The sequence below is a fragment of the Melospiza georgiana genome, chromosome 1 (assembly GCF_028018845.1).
Source record: "Melospiza georgiana isolate bMelGeo1 chromosome 1, bMelGeo1.pri, whole genome shotgun sequence".
Lineage (NCBI taxonomy): Eukaryota > Metazoa > Chordata > Aves > Passeriformes > Passerellidae > Melospiza > Melospiza georgiana.
In genome coordinates, this window is record NC_080430.1 from 35801429 (window position 1) to 35823919 (window position 22491).

Genomic DNA, 22491 nt, shown 5'->3' on the forward strand with positions numbered 1-22491 from the left:
CTGACCAATCATTCGAAGCCCTGCAGAAACGATTGGTCCAGAATGAATGGCGGTAAAGACCAATGAGAAGCCTGGAAATGGACCAATCATCATGAGGATCCAAAGTGCACCAATCCTGGACTCGAGGGGGACTATAAATGCGGGGAGTTCGGCTGGGTCAGGGTTCTTCTTCTTTTGCAATACTTTTTGTTTGGGAGAAGCCAGTGCACTTGGGGTGAGCACACTGTTTGGTTTTTGGCTCGCTGTGTGGGTGCCTGGGCTTATCCTGGGCACTCCATTCCTTGTAGCTATTTTAATAAACGAGAACCTCTTTCTCTGGAGAAAGTTTGGCCTCATTCGTATCCATAACAATTCCTCTACAAGATATCCTGTCATTTTCTCTCTTTCACTGAAAGGAACTGGAAGATGATGTTGCTTTTGTATGAATATTGAGTTATTAATCCATCTACCCCAATACCAATAAATAAATGTGGAGCTGCATTTGGATGCATTTACCATTGTAGCAGGCCCAGTGCAGCGATGTGTAGCCGTGATTGTCTGCCATGGCAGGGGCGGCGTCCCCAGCGGCGGCCGCCTGCAGCAGAGCGCCCAGCACGCCGATGTGGCCGCACGCCGCCGACAGGTGGATGGGCGTGCGGCCCCGGCAGTCCCGCAGCAAGCACTTGGCACCGTGCTGGAGCAGGGCTTCCACACATTCCTCGTGCCCAGTAACTGCCTGGGAGAGACACAGGAAAGGGCCAGTTTGGAAATATTCATGTATGTAAGCCGAGGTGTAGAACCCAAGCAAGCAAACCTCAGGCAAATTCTTGCATTTTTAAGGCGTAACAAAATAAGCCAAATAAGCTGCTATTTTTATTCCTGAAAACAGACATTCTGTTGGGAAAATAGCAATGTATTATAATACTCATGTCAGAATATTTTCTTGGAATAACACTGAATGAACTACTAATCTCTTGGGCTCATTCAATTGTCTTATCTGGCAGATACTGTAAACAAAATATTTGGCACGTGGCACATATCATGCTTTTCTTCCTCCTATTAACCCTACCTTGCCCCCAACAAAAAACTGTACTCTAGGACCTCTCCAGTCAACACTTTACAGCAAGATTAGGAGGTTGTAGAAGTCAAAAGGAATTCTGAGGGTAGCAAACAGGCAGAATACACCCTTCGAATGCAACTAAAAATACAATTAAAAATTAAAATGGCAAGATGAGAATAATGAGACATTAATTAACACTACATATTAAGTCTTTATTTGAAATTAACATGTAGGAAACTGGAAATGAAAGAAAGGGAATATTCTCTTACCCCTCTGTGTAATGCTGTCCTTCCCCACTTATCTTTGGCATCTACATTTGCTCCTTTGTTAAGGAGTGAATAAACACAGTCGGTGTGCCCATTGAGAACTGACAACATCAGAGGAGTCCTAAGCAGAGACAGAAATAAAGTGGAAATCTACACTTGGAAATTTAACAGACTAGCACTCAGTTCAAGCACAACAACTGCTATCCTTGCACTCAACACTGTTAAGATTTACATCATCAATGACCTTCCACTCATTTGCTTTTTAGATTTGAGAAAATAAAGTAACATGCCCCAGTTCAGAAGTCCTAATTAAGTAACTAGAATCCATTTTCTCAGCATCTGGGCAGTAAGACACATTCTAATTTCCTCCACTGAACATTTTTCACTCTCAACTTCATGTTTATTGCAATAATTTTCTTTAAAAACAAGTTAAAAATAATTACTGTAAAGTATTTAGTTTTTTCTTTTACAAAATGCAATGACTTGTGTAGAACAGAATGTCCATCATTTAAACTCACTGTCCATTTCCATCTTGAATGTCCACTGCATTCTGTGGCTCTGCATTTCCTATCAATAGCCGCAAACATTCTGAATGACCATTTGTAGCTGTAAAACATTATAAAAATATGGGGTTTACATGAATTGCCTTTGAGTAGAGAGCTCAAACAGAATGGCAACCTATCTGCTCAGACTAAAGCCCATTAGCTTAAAAACCCACTGTACAATTTTACCATTGTTATAACTTAAATTAAAATATGAATACTAGAAAGTTTCAGAAATCAGGTATTCTCAACTGTACAGTGTTAGAAACCACTGATTCCAACTATCAACTGCCAACAGATTTTATGTATATATATATATTAAGGAGGTTGCATATATTAAAAGTAATTGGAATATATGCTTATACAACACACACAAGAAGGAATATTAAAATATCAGAATTAGCGTAATTTTTGCTTGTTTTAAGGCACTGGGAAACACATACCTAGCAAATCATAGTCAGATTTTGTTAGCAAGTGTAGCATGCACATAGTTATAAAATAATAATGGAAATCACATTTAGAAAGGGGAAGGAAATGTAATGCATAGATGCAATAAACCAAGCAGTTAAAAAAAAAGGAAAATGAACAAACAGAAAATTGAGAAATCTCATTTAAATGCAACTCATGAAAGATAAAATGATTGCTTCTTGGAAGGGAATTTATTTCTGATCTACAGCTGCAGTATTCAGCTCACACAAGCACAGCAACAATTCATGTTTCTGTAGCTGACAGACATGCTAACACAAGTTAGGAAAGCTCAATCAAATAGCATAATGCAGCTTGTGCTCATGGACAACAAAACAAGTTGTCAAGAATGATGATGTTTTGTACATAATGCTCTTTTTAACTGCAACACTTCTGTAATGCCATTACTATAAATGCCAAATTTAATAAGCCTATTTTTAATGTGAGGGAAAAAAAAGACTCTAGTGTGGATTCTAGACTGAGAGAAAGGCAGGCCTAGAGATGTTTTCTAGGAAAGCCAGCAAGAAAACACTGCAAAGGATTTGCTGTTACTTTGAAAACGCTCAGGAGTCATTTAAATCCTTGGAAAAAAATCAAAGTAAGTTTTCATGTCTCTTCTCAAACTGCCAAAATTCTCCAAGACTCCAGTCATTTTTAGAAGCATTTTACTGCCAAGACAGGCAATGCAATTTGCCTTTCTAAATTTGGGGCTGCAGTTTGGCCTGTGTGAAAGATGAGGAGAGAAGCAGGGACATGTCACTGCACCTGTCAGCACAGCCACTTGAATGGACAAGGACAATGCACCCTTCCAGAGGGAAGTGTGGAACAGCACTCTTGGACTCCACTGGTTTATTGGATTAATCCTGGTTCCTGCCTGCAACTCTCTTGCTACATGCTTCTCAGCACAGCATATATACCTTGAAAGTCATCCTCTGTCCCTAAATACTATTTCTTAGAACAGTAATGACAGAGACTTCTAAACAGATTATACACTTCAAAAGCCAAAATTTTGGAGGTTAGTAGCTAGCACATACCTGCAGCATGAATTGGGGTCCTCTTTACAACATAATCTTTCACCAAGATTGATGCTCCCTGATTAATGAGCACATCTACACATTCCACGTGTCCCTTAAAGGCAGCAAGATCCAGTGGTGTCCTCCCATTGTTATTCCTCACATCAAGGTCCAGCAGTGACTGTACCAGCACTTCCAGAGCTTGATGGTGGCCATGATAGGCCTACAAGAGTAAGAAAATTATTCAATTTTCCCATCCTTAACATTTTTCCCTTTCTTGTCAGAACTACATAAATGAAACTGTAAAAAGACTATCCTTACTTTAGCATGCAGAAGAGCAACTGATGCAGCACATGAGTAGTTACAACAGTTACAACTAATTTTAAAACCCCACAATTTCAGCAAGAAGATTGGTGGTTTTTTTCCTATTTTATCCCCTCAGTCAGCAACTGCAACTACTCCCAGAAAATCATGTCTTCAATCTGCATAAAAACCAGTATTTTTGACTACTGCACAGTGTTTCATCGTTTCATGTTGTAGTTACATCATCCTCAGATTATTTCAAGCGAGGAACATAAGCAAACTTAAGTATTGCTTTTAGCTTTTTACATAAAATATTAAAAAAGCACCTGTAATAAGAATGCAGTAAAATAGATTTCATTTACCACTACCAAAGATTATTTTTTACTTTGTAGATATATGTGTATATATGTATACACATATAGAGTGGTTTTTCAATTGCTTTAAATTCAGTGAAAAGATCAAAGCTACACATTGAGCTGGTTACTCTGCATTTTGAATATTTTTTATAGACAGAATTTCATCATTATGTTACACTACTCCTTGTGCAAACTTTTCCTGAAGTATTGAGGACAAACATTTCTCATAGTAAACAATAAAGAGAGTAAAACAATGTAATGATTAAAAAAGTCATAATTACTTATAGAATAAGTCTTATAAAAGTTTCATTAGCACAGATTTTAATTAGAAGATTCCACATGAAAGCTGTTCTGTGAAGCAAATTTCAAGTGAAATGCAAGAATCATCCTGTATACCTCATTCAGGAATATTAGTACATATGTTTGCATTTTGTTTAATAACCTATTTTGAAAAAATCCAAATGAATAAATCTGTGCAGCAACTGTTTGCTACCAGATGAGCTGTCATCACTAAAGAACTGAGAACTTACAGCTAAATGCAGTGGACTTATAGGTGCTCTGTTGTCTGAGTCATTCAGCATGTCAGTACCTGATGTTTCCATCAGCTTAGAGAGAAAAAGTCAGAGTGAGTGCAAAACCCCCTCACCTTTGAAAACACTCAGCAATAACTGCTACAGTTTTCCATAAACACAGATTGAAAAATAAAGGAGAAAAAATAGGAAGAATAGTATAGAATTACAGATGTCCCGATCTCTAACATTTTAGAGTCTGCAACATGAACTGCAACATATCCCCCAGGTTCATGTTCCAACCCCAGTAGTTTAATTTTGCATAATAATGCAATAATTCAATAAGAAACTAAATTGAAATTAGTATTTTTTCTAAAGTAGCAATATGAACAATGAATACAAAGGGAAGACAAGGAAGGGTGACAACAGCAGCAGGAATAAAACCCCAAACGTCAGCCAAGTAAGCATTCTGATTAGGTGAAAAGTCAGCAGAATACAATATGAAAGGCCAGACAGCAGGATGGATTTCTCAGAACAGGAAAACAATTCTCAGAGAGAAAAAATGGACTCAAAAAAAGCAAAAGTATTATAGCATTAAAATATCTATGTATATACATTTCTATTTGTGACTTTCACATGTGTTCTGAAGTTTTACTTCTGGGTCTTCTTCAAGACCATATTTAATTAAGTACATTAGTAGAATTAAAACATTCAAAATATTTGAAGAACACCAAATACATTCAAATTACATTTTCATTATCATGCATGGTCAAACAACTGTTTAAGTAAAAAACTACATGGCTTAAAAATAATTTCCCATTTTAAAATTGTAAAATCCAATTAAATCTAAACTGTAGTTGAAATGAAATAATACATTCATGCATTGAAGAAATGGCTGAATAAGTCTAAAAAATAAGCAGTATCATTAAAACTACATGTTCCCTTTTGCTCTATAGCAGTACTTAAAAAGTGAAAAATAATAGACTTACAACATCTAGAGGCGTTTCACTTGCAATCTGCAATTAAAAACATCCAAAATTCATGTATGAATACATTTAAACATAAAAGAGCAATTTCAATAAAAATACTGAAATTGTATAAGACAGCATATCAAATAGCACACATATTTTTGTAAAGGGAGCAATACAAAACTAACTATGACTTTATTATCTGAAATTCTATTCTGTGGCCACTAGTTACTGTAACTGCATGAACTATTTTATAAGTCACCCTTTCTTTACAGGTTCTCCCGACATTTTAATTTGCTCCTTTCAAATAACATTCATGAAATTTCTTAAAAGTTCTCAGTGGGATAACTTGTGGTTGCTTTATTTCAGCCACCAGCCAAAAAAAAAAAAAAAAGTAGTATATTTTAAATTTAGACACAAAAAACCCTAATATCCCACATCTTCAACCAGTTGTCTTGTCATCTGAGAATTTTTCATCTTTTTAAGCCAGTATCGAGCATCCTAGCTCCTCACCTTGCTTCTATTTTAGGAATACCAAATGCTTAAATTTATCTGCACTGAGGCTGAAAATTATAATGTTACTTGATAATTATTTTTTATAATTATAAAATTATTTTTAAAAATACTGAAAATCCAGTATTGACCCAGCTGACAGGCAAGGAGGAGGAATGCCCTGGCCTCTGCAGCACATCCTGTGAGAGCAGCAGTGACACCTTCCATCCAGGATTTGTTCTCTTACCAGTTCAAGACACAAGCGATGACCGTAGGCAGCTGAGTAATGCACTGCATTGTACCCTTGCTTGTCTCGGATCCCGGGGTTGGCATCATTTCTTAGCAAGTATTCCAGGCACCTATTCAAATTGACATATGCAACCATGTATCTAAATGCTGAATTTCAACTTAATGCTAAGTGATAAATTGTTCCAATTCAACTGGAAAATAGAATACAGCACACAGGGACACTGATTTAATGTACAATATTGGCTAGGACTAGAGAATGCTACCTTATTACAACAAACATAAAGGTCAATCACAAAGCTTCAAAATTTGAAATAATCCTTCTCTGCAGACATCCTGCATCTTCTGAGTTATCTGACTTGGTTAAAACTAGTATTTCATGGCTATTTTCCTCCAGCTAACACAACTGCAGTTACCTTTGCTAATATCAAAGATTACTATTTTGTATGCTTTTCTGCATTAATCCCTTCTACTGTATGTTATATGCAAAGAAGAGAAGCAGATCTTCATGGTAGCATACAAGAATATCACACACACACATATGCACTACCAGATACAACTTTTAAAATTTGTTTATACAGCAAATACTCAGTTGTTGTCATACATATATCTTACCATTCCTTACTTTCACTGGACAAATTTATAGCCCAGTTTCATCTACACTCTGTCAGGAGGATGGGAAATGGGGGATTCAAGTCAGCTCACTCTCTCCCTAGTTTTCAGTTTTTAAGAGACTCCATGTGTGCACACTAATGACTGCAAGCAATAACTCTGCTGTTTCATACTTTTATGATGACTGTAATTTCAGCAACCTTTTCCAGAGTCATTATTATGACCTTGAACTTTCTGGTAAAGCTATTCGTTATTCTGAAGTGTACAACAGGTCAACATCCCTTCTTTTCTCTGGGATCACTAAATATTTCCTTATCAGAGGTGCATTCTCACTTCCATAATTTTTTGCCCAGCTTAAACTTGGTATGTAGTGAGAAAGGTAAAATTTCTTGAGTTTTAAAGAATAACACATGTAACATAAGATGCAAGTAACTTTAAAACTCGTTCAGTATAGCTAATAAAAAGCTACTTGTAAAGCATATCTATGTTTTGAACCAATCAATTTAGGTTTTATTTGTCCACTAAATAAATGCCTAGACTTCACTAATGACAACTGTGCTTGCATGTTTTTGTTTGAATTAAAATGAGACGAGATTTATGAAAACCCAAAGACAAATCAGTTTGTCTCATTAAGTAAGAATTACAGTTCTTACATTTCATTTGTCCAATCATCTAACTTTCTTTTTAATTTGCATCAGTAATTTTGTGTTACCATTCATAGGTGATTAATAAATGTCATTGGCTTTGGCTACCTAAATTTCTACAATACACTAAATACACTGCATGGAGCCAAGTCTGCTAAAAATCCTCAAGTACCCAATCTTTCCAGGGAATTATTTTTGATATTTTTTTGCATCAAGAGAGAGGTTACTCCCACATCTTTCACATAATTAACTGTCCTCAACAGGTCTCTTTAAGAGAATATTAATAGAACTTTCTGAAAGCACAGGTAAATTAAATTTATTTCTCATATATTTATTTTATTTATTTTCCATTAGAAAAGTATAAATAGAAGCAACATTCTTTTTCTCCTCTAAAGAGAAAATTATGAAATCATGCTTTTCTCTCTAGTCTTGGTAAAATGGGGCTTAGTGGTGTTTATTCCAGAACAAAAGCATTTGTTAAAGATACAAAAGAAGTACTTTCAATCAGGAATGAATGGGAAAATAATCTTCAACAAAAACATCCATGTTTCTACAATCTGTCTTTAAAGATGTCTGAACAAAGACCATAAAACTGCACATAAATATTTTTGCAATTTTATGTAGATGGCTTCCTGGTAGATGATTTGTGACATGTTTTTCCCAGGCTTTATATTCTGACTCCAGTAATCATTTTAAACTTCATTCCTGTTTTGAATGAGCTGAGCAGTATTGGTTTTCCAGCTGTTACTACTCATCGTGGTGCAGCAATATAAAAAGCTTCCCCTCAGGCCATTCTGCTTTGCAGCCTGTCTTCCAGAGACCCAAATGTTAATGAGAAGGGCAGCAGCCCATGGGCTCCAGAGAGGATGCTTTGAGTTACCTCCCAAAGCTCTGCAGCATTGTCATCATCACTCCTGCTCACGCCTTTTGTAAGACAGATGGCAAAACTATGTCATCTGAAGAACCATTATAGTTTGGAGGTTTTCAGAGCAACTGTTAAGCTAAAATTAATCCTAGCTCAACTTGTAAGAGGGCAATTAAAGTAAAATTATCTCAACAAGCTCCAGCAGGAATTGATATTATTTCTAAAGAGCAGCAGACAATTTAATTTTGAAATCTGGCTTAACATAAAAAAGGCACGTTGTTCAAATATAAGTTAAATGGCCATAAAAGTACTCTTTATTTAGCTTTCAAAACCCAATCTAAGTTATACACCACCTCATTCTTATTGCTATCTCACCCTTTAAAAGGTGCTGTATAAAAAAAAAAGGTGATTTGGCAGGAAGCAGCACTTCTCCAGGGAAGGTGTCACTGTGTGCATGTGGAGTGTGCTGCTGCACACCACGACCTGCATATGTGAGTGTGTGCACAAGAAGTGATGCTCTTCTTGTCTCCTCAATATATCCAATGTCTGCAGCTTAAGTCATCATCACTTTGGTGCTACCTATATACACTTTGTATATAAGCATTTAAATCATTAACATATATGTCAAACATAACCATTGGAAAATAAGCACATGCAAGAGATCATGGATTTATGAAAGATTCTGGATGCATTTCATTAATACAAGTGTAACTACACAATAAAAAATTACAGTATCAACAGATAGTCATGTTTGGCATTACAGCTGTGATTTACTCAAACATCAAATAGACAAAGCCTCTTATATTGAAATATCAAGTTAATATCCATCCTTCAGAATTTGATTTTAAGGGAAAATTACTGCCCACAACCAACTTAATAACCCCCACAAAGGATATTTATCCAACCACTACACAGCAGATAGGATTAAGAACTCTATTCCCAATTAATTCCTGATTTAGGACATCTGCATTATAGGACATAAAAGTATTACAATTAATTTTCCTGCTGTTCATTTTTTTCCTCTGAAATATTTGTTACGTAAAGTCTTTTACATCCAATGCACACACCTCTGTCAAATTTAATCTTTAAAAATACAAGAAATGCATTTGGCAAATCTGAAGGCTGAACACACACGAAATTCACAGCTCAGATGTTCCTAATGAGAAAGGCTTTAGGACAAAGCATGCCACTTACTTCCCATCTGTGTCTGATGCAGCTGCATAGTGCAGAGGTGTACAACCCCTCTCATCAAGGTCATTCACACTAGCTCCAGATCCCACAAGGGCAAACAGGCACTGATAATTACAATTGGCAGCAGCATAATGGAGTGGAGTTCTTTAGTACACATTTAAATAAAAAGTACAATGGTAAATAACAGCAAAATAATATTATAGAGACAGAAAAAGCAAAATAAAGTGAAACTTAAATCCTCCTTATATTTTTAAGTAAGTATTTGTGGTGAAGAATGCATCATCACATACTAAAGAATAGGGCAGCTTTCTAGGGACCACTTAACAATGCTGAACTATATATAGTGGATTTATCTGCCAACCAAAATATGCACAAACTTCATATTAAATGAAGCTTTATTTGAATTTTCTTGTGTAAACATAGAGAGGGAAATCTAGTTTACATTAGAAATCCTATTTTCTGTTAAGTAATTTTAAGCCACATGGAAAAATATGGACAAATCAAAAACTGCACAACAACTAAATATAGCACAAATAAAATACAACAATTACACAAACAGACATTTTTAATAAAAAAGCACAATTTTGCCTAAGAGAGGAAAACATTACTATTTATTTTTAGCTATACTGACATAGCAGAGGCACTGTTAAATATACCTTGTCTTCTTGTATCAAAACCATGAAATATTAGTACTGATGTATAATCTCAGGGAAAACTTATCCCAGCTTCAAATACATAAACAATTCTCTAAATATGCCAGTTTAACTAAAATTTTAAAAAGACCAATATGACTCAGAATTTCATTTTCTATTTTTAAAGAGACTGCAGCTATAAATATATTGATTTTGAGGAGACAGGCAGGCTATTTGGTCTCTCTTAAAATGTCTTTTTCCCATTTCTTCCCATTTTAAACTAATATTTTCCATCTCCTGAAAAAATTCCTCTATATAACATGAACGTTAAACCAAAAGCCCAAAAGGAAACCCCAACTTCCGATGACAAAAGTTGTGACAGATAGTTGTTCCTTTCTCAGGAAATAATGGAAGTGGAATTTAAAGCAAAATACAACTTTGGATCCATAACATTTTCTTTAAGTCCTACTCCTGCTCTTCACATCCCATAAAATCATATTTTCCATGATGTGACATGAGATTTTACATGAGTAATGATCCTGCCATCTAAACTTAAATAAATCATATACTAAAAATAGAAATTAATGTCATTCCAATGAGTTCAGAGCTCAAACAGGAAAGCAGAAAGGGATCAATACTGTGAAATGAGAAAGGTGAAGCAGTTATAATAAAATACTGGGTATATTAATAAAAGAGCTTAGAAATAGCCAGAGATGTATAGATTTGACTAATACATTCTTTGGAAAACATTAGTAATGTCCTTGGATGAGAGCAATTTAAACATATTAGATCCATGTTATAAGGAAAGAAGGGTCACCAAAATTAGTTGATGTGAAATGCAGTCTTTATAAAAAAGACTAAACACCTATCTAACAAAAGAGGATTACAAAACATGTTAGTGACTTTTGAGAACATATGCTGAAACACAGTTTATTAGAGACATTATATCACAAAAAAACACATTTAAACTGGAACCCAGACTTGGCCACATATCAATAAGCTGCTACTGCAATACTTTTAACAGCCCTTTCCAATATACAAATCTGGAATGCCTTACCTTCCAAATCTGTCCTTTTTGTTGAAGTCTGCACCAGTATTTAGCAGAAGATTTAGGCACTCCAAATTCCTATTAAATTAATACACTATTATTTGTGATTGCAAATTTTATTTCATGAATATTGGCCTCTACAAATATCAGAACTGCTACACATGAACATCTCATATGTTAGGTTAATGGAACTGAACTATAATGTGCAATTTTTGATATATACATTCCTGTATGTAAAATAGATTCCATAATTTATGGACCAAACCGATAAAGAATATGAATTATTTCAAAAGCACATACATAAATTTAATTGATGCCAATTGGCATGCATAAGGCACAAAAACATGAACCTAATTCAATTAATAATTCAATTTTTATAAACAAATAAATAATAACACCTGCATGTCACATGCTTTTCCTACCAGGATTCCAGCACAGAGGGCAAGATTTTACTGCATATTATTTAAGGCCAAATGTAAGTTGAAACATAGATATTTTACTTTTTAGTGTAATCAATTTTCAATAAAACATATGATAATCATAATAGATATACTATATTGTTTATTGTTTAAACACTATTTTGGGTAACTTTGCTAAACTGAAGATGAGTGAGGGAATGTGTCACAAATTATTTGGTTTTTATATGAAGAGATAGCATTTTTACTTCTATCACTTGCAACAAGGATGTATCTAGCAAGTACTTTTGACTTACAATGATTACTTAACAGTATTACTTAAACAACATTCAAACAGAAAAATGAAAATATCAATATCATGGAGTTCTTGTGTCCCACAAAGTGTATCATGAAATTTATTACCCAATTTTTCCAGGCAATTTTGAGTAGCTGCTATAGAAAACCTACAATACAATAACAATAATCAATATGGATCACAACTCAAGTGATGAGCAAGTAGTTCTGACTACTTCATCCACCTAAACTCTGGAATTTAATTATTGCTTTTATTTTATTTAGACTGACCTTTTATTCATGGATTTGGTAAAAACAAATTTCCCAAAGTTGCTGTTCTCTATGTCATGTCCCACAGTGATCTGAGGTGGGCATGCCATCTTAGAATGCTGTAAATTCTAAAAATTTTATTATCATCCATGGGAATTGAAAAAAAAAAGAATCAGTTCATCCCCAAATATAAATCTAACGTAAGGCTGATGACACTTGGACACTGTACTCCAGCAATGACTTATTGAGCTGAACAGTTAATTAATTTTCTGTTTGCAGATAGAATCCATCTTGAAATTATTTTCATGTTTACATAAGTTCCAAGGGGAGAGGACAGGAAAAACAGAGAGGAGATAACGGAAAAAAAGAACAAGAATGATCAGCAATTGAAAAAGAAATACTGAAAATGAAAGCATGAATGCTTTTTTACACACCCTCCAGCTGCAGCTGCATGAAGACAAGTCCTGCCAAAGTCATCTGGTGTGTCAATGTCAAAACCTACAAAGCAAATATTTTGTAAAATCATTATGTAACATCACCTTTCATAAAACTGCTGTCATCTGCTGTTAAGAGAAATGCTTGCTAAGCAAACTTAACAGCTATTTGCAAAAGAGCATTCAAGCATTAAATATTACTTCATTTGAAACATGTCCTTGCTATTTCCAATGTTTTGAAAAACAGGCATTTTAATAAAACTGAAAGGGGTAAGGTAAAAGACAAGTAGCTGCACTGAGGCTGTGTTCTTCTCATTCTATTTTTCAGTGCCATTTACTATTGAAGATAAGATATATGCAGGTCATATGAAAATTCAGGAATACGCTAGAATTTATCACTGTTGTGCAGAGATTATTAATTTTTGGGGATGTCAGTATTACTAAATATAGGAGCTACTTAAATTTTATCCTTGAGTCTAGTGCTTTAGTCCCAAAGAAAGAACTTTATTGAGTTGGAGTGATGGCTGCAAATAGCAGTTAATTACAGAGGAGCTCTTTGCAGAACACTGGAGTTTTCTCTTTCCGAAAAGGCTTAGCTATGGAACTTCAAATCCAAGATCACAAACACCAGCAGTGTAATTCCATATCCACCCATATATTTTGACAGAAAGATTACTATTTAAATCAGGCTTCAAAGCTACATTTTTGGTTTATGAAAACTATTACACTCTTAGGAGAGTTTTGCTCTTGTGTAATGTAACTTATTTACTAAATCTCCATTTGTGGTACCTGGGAATGCTGGTTTTTTGCTGCCTTTTTTTTTTTTTCCTTTTAAGAACTGTTCAACAACATATATAATGAACAACATAAGATATGTTATTCAAAAATACTATTATTTCAAGACTGTTTTCCTACTCCATATCCCCTAAAACAGGTTTTGTATGCACCACTATGCTTTTATCCCATTTCAATAATTAGGAGAGTTTACTAGCTTGGTTTGAAGAATAGCCTTTGGTGCTTTCCACATCCCTACGTTGCTTGTCAACCATCACTAACTACTCGAATGTCATTCAGTACTGGGACAAGGCAGATTGGTGACATTTTGTATGAATGAATATAAATGAATATATGAATATTGCACATGAATATAAATGAATTTGAAAATCAGAGATCTTTAATTTACATAAAAGAGACATCTCCCAACCCCAAAAAAGGACATAGTCTGCACATAGCAATCCCCACACCACGAGCACATCCTAAAAGCTCTTGGCACTACGTAGTCTTTCTAGCCTGAAGGCTGAATGTACTCTTCAAGTCCTTATCTGCTCCAAGCTAGATTTGCATCCAAGTTTTCTCAATCCATGTAAAAGCACAGATACCACTTGCAATTCCTCCACATGATTTCCTTTGTCATACTGAACCTCCAGTAAGGGCACAGCCAGCACCACAGCACGTGCAGGAAGGAGAAAGAGCCAGTGTTCCCCATTTTGAACACATCCAATTGAAATATTGTCAACTATTGAACAGTTCTTTCCTGAAGTGTATCCTTGCAAGTGTGCCCATGACAGGACAGTAAATAAAAAAACCTTTCCAGTAGGTAGCTTTAGTTATATTCCTCTAGTTCTTATTCCAGGCTTCCCTAACAGTATAAAGCTGGGGAAGCAACTTCCTATGCTTCCCTTTCCCCAATTCTTTCCTTTCCACTTATCGTTTTTCAAAAAACATTCAGTGTTTCCAGATTAATACAGAACCATTTAGTTTATTCTTATTCTTCTTCTGTACCAGAAGTTTTATTTAAATAAATCTACTTTCTCAGAATTGCACTGGTTCAAAGAGCTCAGAATTCACCTAAGATTCTGGCCAACAAGAGAGGTAATGACCTTCCAACAACCACATCCTCAGGGAGGAGTCAAACATCAAAAGAAAAGTGCAGTCTGCATTGCATTTGTTCAACAACACAACACCAATGCAACAGTTTCTTAATATAGCAGTCCACAGAGTCTTCAGAGCTATTAGGTGCCCACTACAGGAACAGATGGGAATAGACTGATCTGTATTAAGCTAAAGACATCATGGAATGGAAATTGGATGATCCATAAATTAATAAAAAATATTATCAATCTTTCTCCTTGAAGTTTCATTATGGTCTAAACCAGTCATCCCACCTCCATGGCCAACTTGAAATGCACAAATACAATATTAAAGAAATTATAAATGTATTAGTGGACATTGAAATTTGAAAGTCCATATGAAATTTGGACTTTTTTTTAAACTTATGTCTGCAAAAGTTTGCACTCCCTTTAACTATGGACTGTCCATTAAAAAACAACATTGGCCCCAAGGTACTAGTAAACTATAAGGAAGTTTAGAAGTTTAATCACTAAATTAAGACCTAATTAAAAGCTATTCTGTGAAATACACAATGAAGTACAAAGCACCTTGTAAGAATTTAAGAGAGTGTCCTACCTGATGAGAGGAGCTTTCTGCAGCAGTCTGAAAATCCACTTAATGCTGCCAAATGGAGAGGAAACATCCCATGTATACCCCGCCTAAGATACACCATAATCAGGTATCACAGTTTCATTACAATTAAAATAAAACAAACACGATTCTGTGCCAAAGTGCATATGAATGGTGGGTTCAGCAAACCACCTCATTAGAATACTGAGCTAACTTCACCTTTTAAACACTTCTTTCCAAGCTATCAGCATGCATTATCAGTGCAACAGCCTATTAAAACTTTCAGAGCTTTTATTTCAAATACATTACAGAAATAGAAATAGAAAATAGAAAACTCTATTTCTCTTAGTTTTGGTACAAATTGTGATATACTGACTAGCTACTTACAAGTATAGCACAGCATAATAAACAAAGCATTTCCTAGTGCAAGTTGAAGATGATAATAAAAATTGCACTAGTTCTGTTAACCTAATAAATACACTTGTAAATTATGTCAGCTTGCATTCATGTCAGTAAAGTTACCTACTTTGCAGTGTCAGCACCACTCGTGATCAGAGTGTTGATTAATAGCTCATGGCCATATCTAGCTGCTATGTGCAAAGGGGTATTTCCATTCTTATCTTCACAGTCTATTTCAGCTCCTATAATAAAGAATAATTACTAAGTAAGGGTATATCCAGGCATTCAGATACTTTGTTAGAAAAATGGGACTGATGATCATTTAAGTAACATTATTAATTGTCAGCGACTGAGTAGTTTGGATTTAAAACTTACACACATTTCAGTGGCAGAGAAAAGCATTTTATTATGTAACTTTATGGGACAAACTGGATTATGGAAAATAACCTGGGTTATGGAAACAAATACATATCCCTGCATTCCTAAAAAGAAATGGTTCATCAGTGTAACTTACCAACCTTTATAAACAGATATGCCAGACTCCACCACTACTAGTGGACACTGGACATGAAAAAAATTCAGCGTGTTGTTACCAATATAAGAGGATGAAAATATCCAAAATGGAAAGCTTATGGCAAAAATACTCCCTCCCCCTTTTTACCATTTTGAATGATGGTTTGGGATCTTGAAAATCTACCATGGATCGCTGTCATGTGCAAAGGTGTTTTCCCATCTTTACTCTGGAAAAGAAAAAAGAAATGCTGTTACTTATTGCCAGTAACAGTAATAATCAGTTCTGACCAAAAAAAAAAAAAAAACAACAAAAAGGACATTTCTTTCTTCTTTTCTCCCTGCACTCCATCCTTTAAATTGTTTCTATGCATTTGCCACACAGATGCTGGCAATGACAAGTTCAGCATGACATGACAAGATTTTCACAAGAGCTGCTCTTAGTCACTCTTCCAGCTGCCAGTGACCACTCAGGGGTGCCCACTCACTCACACTTCTGTCCCTAAGATAACTCTCAAGAGGAGGATGACAGCACACAATTTCAGCAATGAGTCTATGTCCAACCCCTCCCCTCCCCAAGGGTAAAATAAAACAATGCTTTAAGCTTGTTTCTTGAAAAAAAGTAGCTGTATTTACTACAGGAGTTTACACATTATATTAGAAGACAACACATTACAAAGCTCATGTGTTTCCTAGAAATTTCTGCAAAATGATGTTTGTAAGCAATTTATCATAAACTATAAGTAATCCTAGGGTAGAACTATTCAACCCTACTAGGTACTACACATTTGAAATTCACATTTTGAATGTGCACTTAGTCATTCACACAGTAAAGACATCCTTGAAGCAGGCTAACAGCAACACATAAGGAAACTTCACTTTTTAACAGCTCAAAGCACCATTTCCACTGTTGCTATTATTTTGGAATGATCTTCCCTTCATACTTGTCACAGGTAATGGGAAAGCTTTACTGCAGAAAAAAGGTACTACACATGCACTCAAAAAATTTCAAACAGGACACAGAAAATCAAAGGACCCTTGAGTGCAGTATGCACATGCATCTGTATGTTCAATGATGGCTTTGAAGAGTGTGAAAGGTTCACAAAATACACAGTTAAATCAGACAAATATGGCAGGGGAACATATGATATGAACACATGTATTGAAACATCACAAATTATTGTCATATGCAAAAGTGTCTTCCCATCTTTTCTCTCCCTTTGGCACCAAATGCACATGGTTCTATGGATGTGATACTGAAAGTCTGCTAAGACCCTTTTAAGGATGGATACAGAATTTTTCATTGTGTCACTGCCCAGAGTAGCATAACAGCACAATTATGTGAAACACTGTCTTCTCAGACCTAGGTTGAAAGAAATACAACATTTGATAAGGAATGCCAAGTTATCTCTAGCTCTTCCAGCTAGCAGATTTCTTTCACCATAAATAATCCAAAAGACAACATCCACATATCCATAGCAGATGCAAATAAACACAGAACATGGGGTTGAAATCCTCTTGAGGAATTAGACAATCAATTTTAATTCTGTCATTGGAGGCCTTAAGAAAAAGCCAAATAAACACACCATATGTGACAATTTCTCCAAGCAACCTCTGTGCTCCAGTTTTCTTTCATGTCTCTCCCTACAGTTCAGTTCTTATCTCTTTTTCCAACCACTAAAAGTCTCTGTGCCCAATTACTTTGAAACAACATCTGGTGACTTTTCTCCTCACTTTTATCCTTCTTTAACCTGAAGAATCTATAGAACCTAATAATTTAAAGAAAAATTAGCATATAAAATAAGCTTAGTGAAGTAACAGACAGAATTTCAGGACTCAGATAAAGTAGCCTGCAGTCTTACTGGCTTAGGTGGAACAAATCTGTATCTCAAAGGAAGGCTAATGAAGAAAAAGAAGATGGAGCTGAAAAAACACAGATCTCATAATGCACCTTACAAAGACATAGGAATAACTTAGGGTGACAGTATTAGAAGCTGAAGAGCACTGTGGTTTTCTCACAAGAAAACTTCAGTAAGATCTTGAAAAGAACAACAAAATAAGCTACAGAATAATTTTCCACTTAAAAATGAAAAAACACAGTATAAACAATAAGAGATTTTTAGATTTACTCCATTCAAATTTACTTAAAAATGCACTTAACATAGATTTCTAAGAAAATGGATTTTATGAGAGTGCCTCTCTCATGTCTAACAGTCTCAGGTTCCTTTCCAGCCCAGATATAACACAACATGCAATTGTCTATCAGCATATAAACATAGAATAGGTATAAAATTTAATGAAGACAAGTCCCATGATGAAGCAGGTATAGGATTGCATTCAGAATTGCCTTCTAAGACACTAGAAAAGGATATACAGGACCAGAACCAGTAGCCAAACACTTCTTTAAGCAATGAAATATCAAGGCTCTCTTAAGCAAATAACTATTTCCTGATATGCCAGGAGATTGGACTGCAGAATCAGGGAGGTATCTTCTAAACTTTGCTTCCATTCCTTTTCTTTATGTCTTTAAGTTCTTCTCTCTAAATATCAAGCTAACTACAGCTGTGTGATTTAATGAGATCAGAGAGGATCACAGCACATGACAGGACAGCTATGGGCTAATCAAAACTTCTGTTGTCTTCACTGAAACTCAGCTAAATGTGGTAATAGGAATCATCCAAATCTCTCCTATCACTAGAGAAAATGTATCCACAAAGTACTTAGATCATAGCAAATGTGCTAAGAACAGTAATTGCTATTAGACAGAAATAATACACAGCACAAGGTGCCTTATTGAGTGATAACTCACATATTAACTGTACTCAGACTACTGAGCTTCACTGAGGGAGAGGAAATGTGGGTCTGTCATGTCACAGCATTCCTCCAAATGAAATCTCCCCCTAGCAACAATTCTTATGTTCTGGTACCAACAATGAAAGTAAAAAATTTTTTCTATTTAGGTCACTGAATTTTCAAGCAGCAATGAGGTCCATAAAACAATTAATACTGTCCCATTACATACTCATTTCAATGTGTTCTTCCATGCATGGAAATCCTGAATAGTGAAGAGGGAGTGCTGCAGTAATGAGCAATACTTAATAAGATTCACTGTTCTACAGTGGACACTGACAAGGCTATGAAAACAAGTAGGAAATTATGTCCGGAGGTGATAAAAAGCATATAACATATTTCTACTGTTCTGTTATCTTCTGCTACATAATCCCTTCTTGAGATGAGGCTAGCACTCACAGATATGCACAAGAATTTCCCTTCTATCTGCCATCAGGAGTAAGAGTGTTTCCCTTTTGCTCTCCCCACTCAGTCATCCCCAGCAGGAAGCACTGTAATAGTACTGTCCAGTCTGCACCTACATTGCCTCTAAAATCACAGGAAAAGCTGCACATGGAAGGAAATGATTGAATCAGCCTACACAAGCAATATAATTATGATGAAAAGTAGATCTTAGAGCCATTTTAAGAACTATTTTGAACTCCAGCCTCAGTATTTGGAAACTGAATCAGCTTGGTTTCAATAAATATTTAGTAAGAACACCCTAATTCCATCTCATTTTAAATCTACAATTCTTTCTTAGTTACCCAACATATTCTATGTTTTAGGGATTGCTCTTCTGATTAAATCCAGGATTTATCTTTATATGCCTTTCCAGGGAAGTAGAAGTTGACTTAAAATTATTTTCTTTTGCCTCAATTCCTGCACTTTTCCACAGTGCAAGTGATAAGTTTTCATATGCAAAGTAAGGCTGTTCACACCTTCAGGTGCAAAGTTACAGGCCAAATTCAGTCATACTGGTTCAAATCCACAGAAATGCTACTAACAGAATTACAACAGAAACACCTTGATGAGGAAAGTGGGGATAAATGCTATTTTCAAGCTATAATTGCTTAAAATCCCTACATAGCCCTACTTGCTTAATTTTGCACTTAAGAATTTTGATGTGTACAAAACCAGCACATTTTAATTACAACCAACCCATAGCTAAAGCTAATGCTGTTTCTGAAATGGAGCCCTGTTCACTTTTTTATTCTTCATCAGAAATATGCCCAAAATCATGAACCCTTGCAGCCCTGCATTTAGAAAAAACAGTAATTCTTGGCCTGGTAATATTTTTCAGAGCATTACAGAAGAGTTTGGGTTCAAAGGGACCTCAGCTGGTTCCAATCCTGCTAGCATGGGCAGGGTTCCACTTGACTAAGTAGCTCAAAGCCCCATCCAGCCTGGCATTGAACCCTTCCAGGGATGGGGCATCCACAACTTCCCTGGACAACCTGTTCCAAGGCCTCACCACCCTCACAGTAAAGACTTTCTCCCTAATATCTAATCTAAACCTTCTGTCAAAGCCTGAAGCCATTTCCCCTTGTCCTACCATGCCCTTGCACAAAGTCCCTGTCCAGCTCTCTTGTAGGTCCCCTTCAGGTACTAGAAGGTGCTCTAAGCTCTCCTTTGCTCTTATTTGTGTGAGTAACACACAGATATAATCAGTAGTATATTTAACATTGTGGGATTATTTTCATGGCAGACCACACTTTACTGAAAAATGATGTTTCAAGAATGTAGGACAAAAGTCAGCCAGCCCTGCAACACTGAACACTCAGTCATATGCAGCCTGGGACATTAGGCAGAGCAGAAAGCTGGCAACAAAAATAAATGGACTGTGACCTGGATATTTTAGGACAAGTTGGCAATAAACCCTATAACACAGCTCCTTACTTCTGCAGGGCACTTTGGTGATGAATTTTTCCACAACTGAGTTATGCACATTTTTATTAAATGAGCTGCATGTCTAAATATATGTAACAGTGAGCAGGAACATTCATTTAGGAATTTTCCACATCAAAGAGTTAATTTTTAAAATACTCCCAAATTTTCAGTTGGCTATGAGTTTTGTACTAACAATAGATATAAAACTGTATTTTGGAATTAGTTAGCTGAAAACCAGCTTCAATCACTGTAAAAATCACTTACGTGAAGTGAACCACAAACCCCAAGATTTTTAACAGAAATGTCAGCTACTCTAATATTCACCTCCTGCACAGATTGTGCTGAAATTCAAGCATAAACCTATTAAGCAAGTTTCTTTTCCATTTTTTTTCCAAGAAATTAAATAAAAGATTATTCCTGTCATACTACATGTGGGTGACAGTTCAGGCAACCAGATATTTTGCCATAAGGAACACTTGGACTCTTCATTCCATATACCCATTTCCTACCTCCCCCAGCCTGAAACCTGCCAAGACACCAGACACTGCCACTAAATATTTCTGAACACAGTTAAATTTTCATTACTAGAGTAAAGATCAACATAATACAAACCAGAAGGTCTTACATCTCTCTACCTAAAACAAGGCTGGATTCTAAGGAATATTCTGCAGTCAAAGACTTGTGACCAAAGATGTAAAATGCATACTGACTCTGCTCACACAATTTTGCTGGAGTAATTAAAACATCAGCTGTTTAAGACTTTCCATTGGCCTGATCTACTCATATTTGTATTTTTAATACACTCTTCCCCAATCTCCCTGATTGATTAGATTCTAAGATCTTACATTATCATCTCTTCAACTGCTCCTGCAATTAGCTAGATCATACACACTTCCCTGAAATATCCCTGATTTTGTTCACATTACTTATTTATAAGAAAAACATGTGCTTTTGCATTTTTTCACATTATTTGCTCTTACTTACATGGCTAGACTAGGGTAAACAAAGCATACAGAATTCTGACAACTAAATGTAATTGAGATTGGCCAGACATTATTGCATTTTTCTTCATCCTTTTGGGCTATAAAATATATCCCATTGAGGTTTCCAGATTCAGATCAATTCTTGAAGCAACATATTGGCTCATTTTTACTGCAGTACTTATCAAACAAATACTCCAGTGGGAATTTCTCTGTGTTATCAAAACAAGTATGTTTGAAAAAACTACCTCCAATAAGGATGTACAGCATTTTTAAGAGTGAAAGGATGGCTTTGGATATACCTACCTTTATATTTACATCTGCTCCATTGCAGACCAAGAGCTCTAAACACAATGCTCCATGTGTTGATGCAGCAGCAAAGTGCAAAGGTGTGAACCCCTTCTCATTCACTTGATTTACATTAGCACCACAGTCTATGAGTTCATTCACTACAACATCTTGCCCATTGTAACAAGCTACATGGAGGGGAGTATTTCCATAGGCATTTGGCTCATTCATCTATAGGAGAAAAAAACACCAAGATTAGTTAGTAGGCAAAAAGCTGTACTTAATGCAGCACTTAATTCTAACAAAGGAAACATCTCAAGTCACGAGATTATGTTTGGAACTCTTCAAAAACAGAAATTAAAAGCAAGTTCTGGATATAGCATGTTGATTGAGATCTGTGTCCTGGGGAAGATATGATTGCTTTACAAGTGAGCCAACCTCCTCCAATTGTCTCCACACCAGTTTCCTGTATGCAACTCTAAGAGAAGCCACACGTGCCAAAAATATCAACTGTGTCAATTTGTAAAGATGCTACACACAAAGCACAGCAC

General features: G+C 35.7%; 1 protein-coding gene across 5 annotated transcripts in view; it reads right to left on the bottom strand.

Moving 5' to 3' along the window:
• The window catches only part of ANKRD28 (ankyrin repeat domain 28), a 119698-nt gene that overhangs the window by 11978 nt on the left and 85229 nt on the right, over positions 1-22491 (bottom strand). For all 5 annotated transcript variants that reach the window (XR_009115434.1, XM_058038115.1, XM_058038027.1 and 2 more), the window contains exons 8-21: positions 21959-22171; positions 16105-16183; positions 15571-15685; positions 15051-15133; positions 12585-12648; positions 11201-11269; positions 9515-9655; positions 6201-6312; positions 5483-5509; positions 4515-4589; positions 3347-3548; positions 1824-1911; positions 1309-1426; positions 496-715 (exon numbers count right to left, since the gene is read on the bottom strand). Coding sequence is in view for 4 of the 5 variants with exons in the window: in XM_058038115.1 (XP_057894098.1) it covers positions 496-715; positions 1309-1426; positions 1824-1911; positions 3347-3548; positions 4515-4589; positions 5483-5509; positions 6201-6312; positions 9515-9655; positions 11201-11269; positions 12585-12648; positions 15051-15133; positions 15571-15685; positions 16105-16183; positions 21959-22171 (1606 nt within the window). In the remaining variant the exon portion in view is untranslated. The remainder of the gene's footprint in view (positions 1-495; positions 716-1308; positions 1427-1823; positions 1912-3346; positions 3549-4514; positions 4590-5482; positions 5510-6200; positions 6313-9514; positions 9656-11200; positions 11270-12584; positions 12649-15050; positions 15134-15570; positions 15686-16104; positions 16184-21958; positions 22172-22491) is intronic.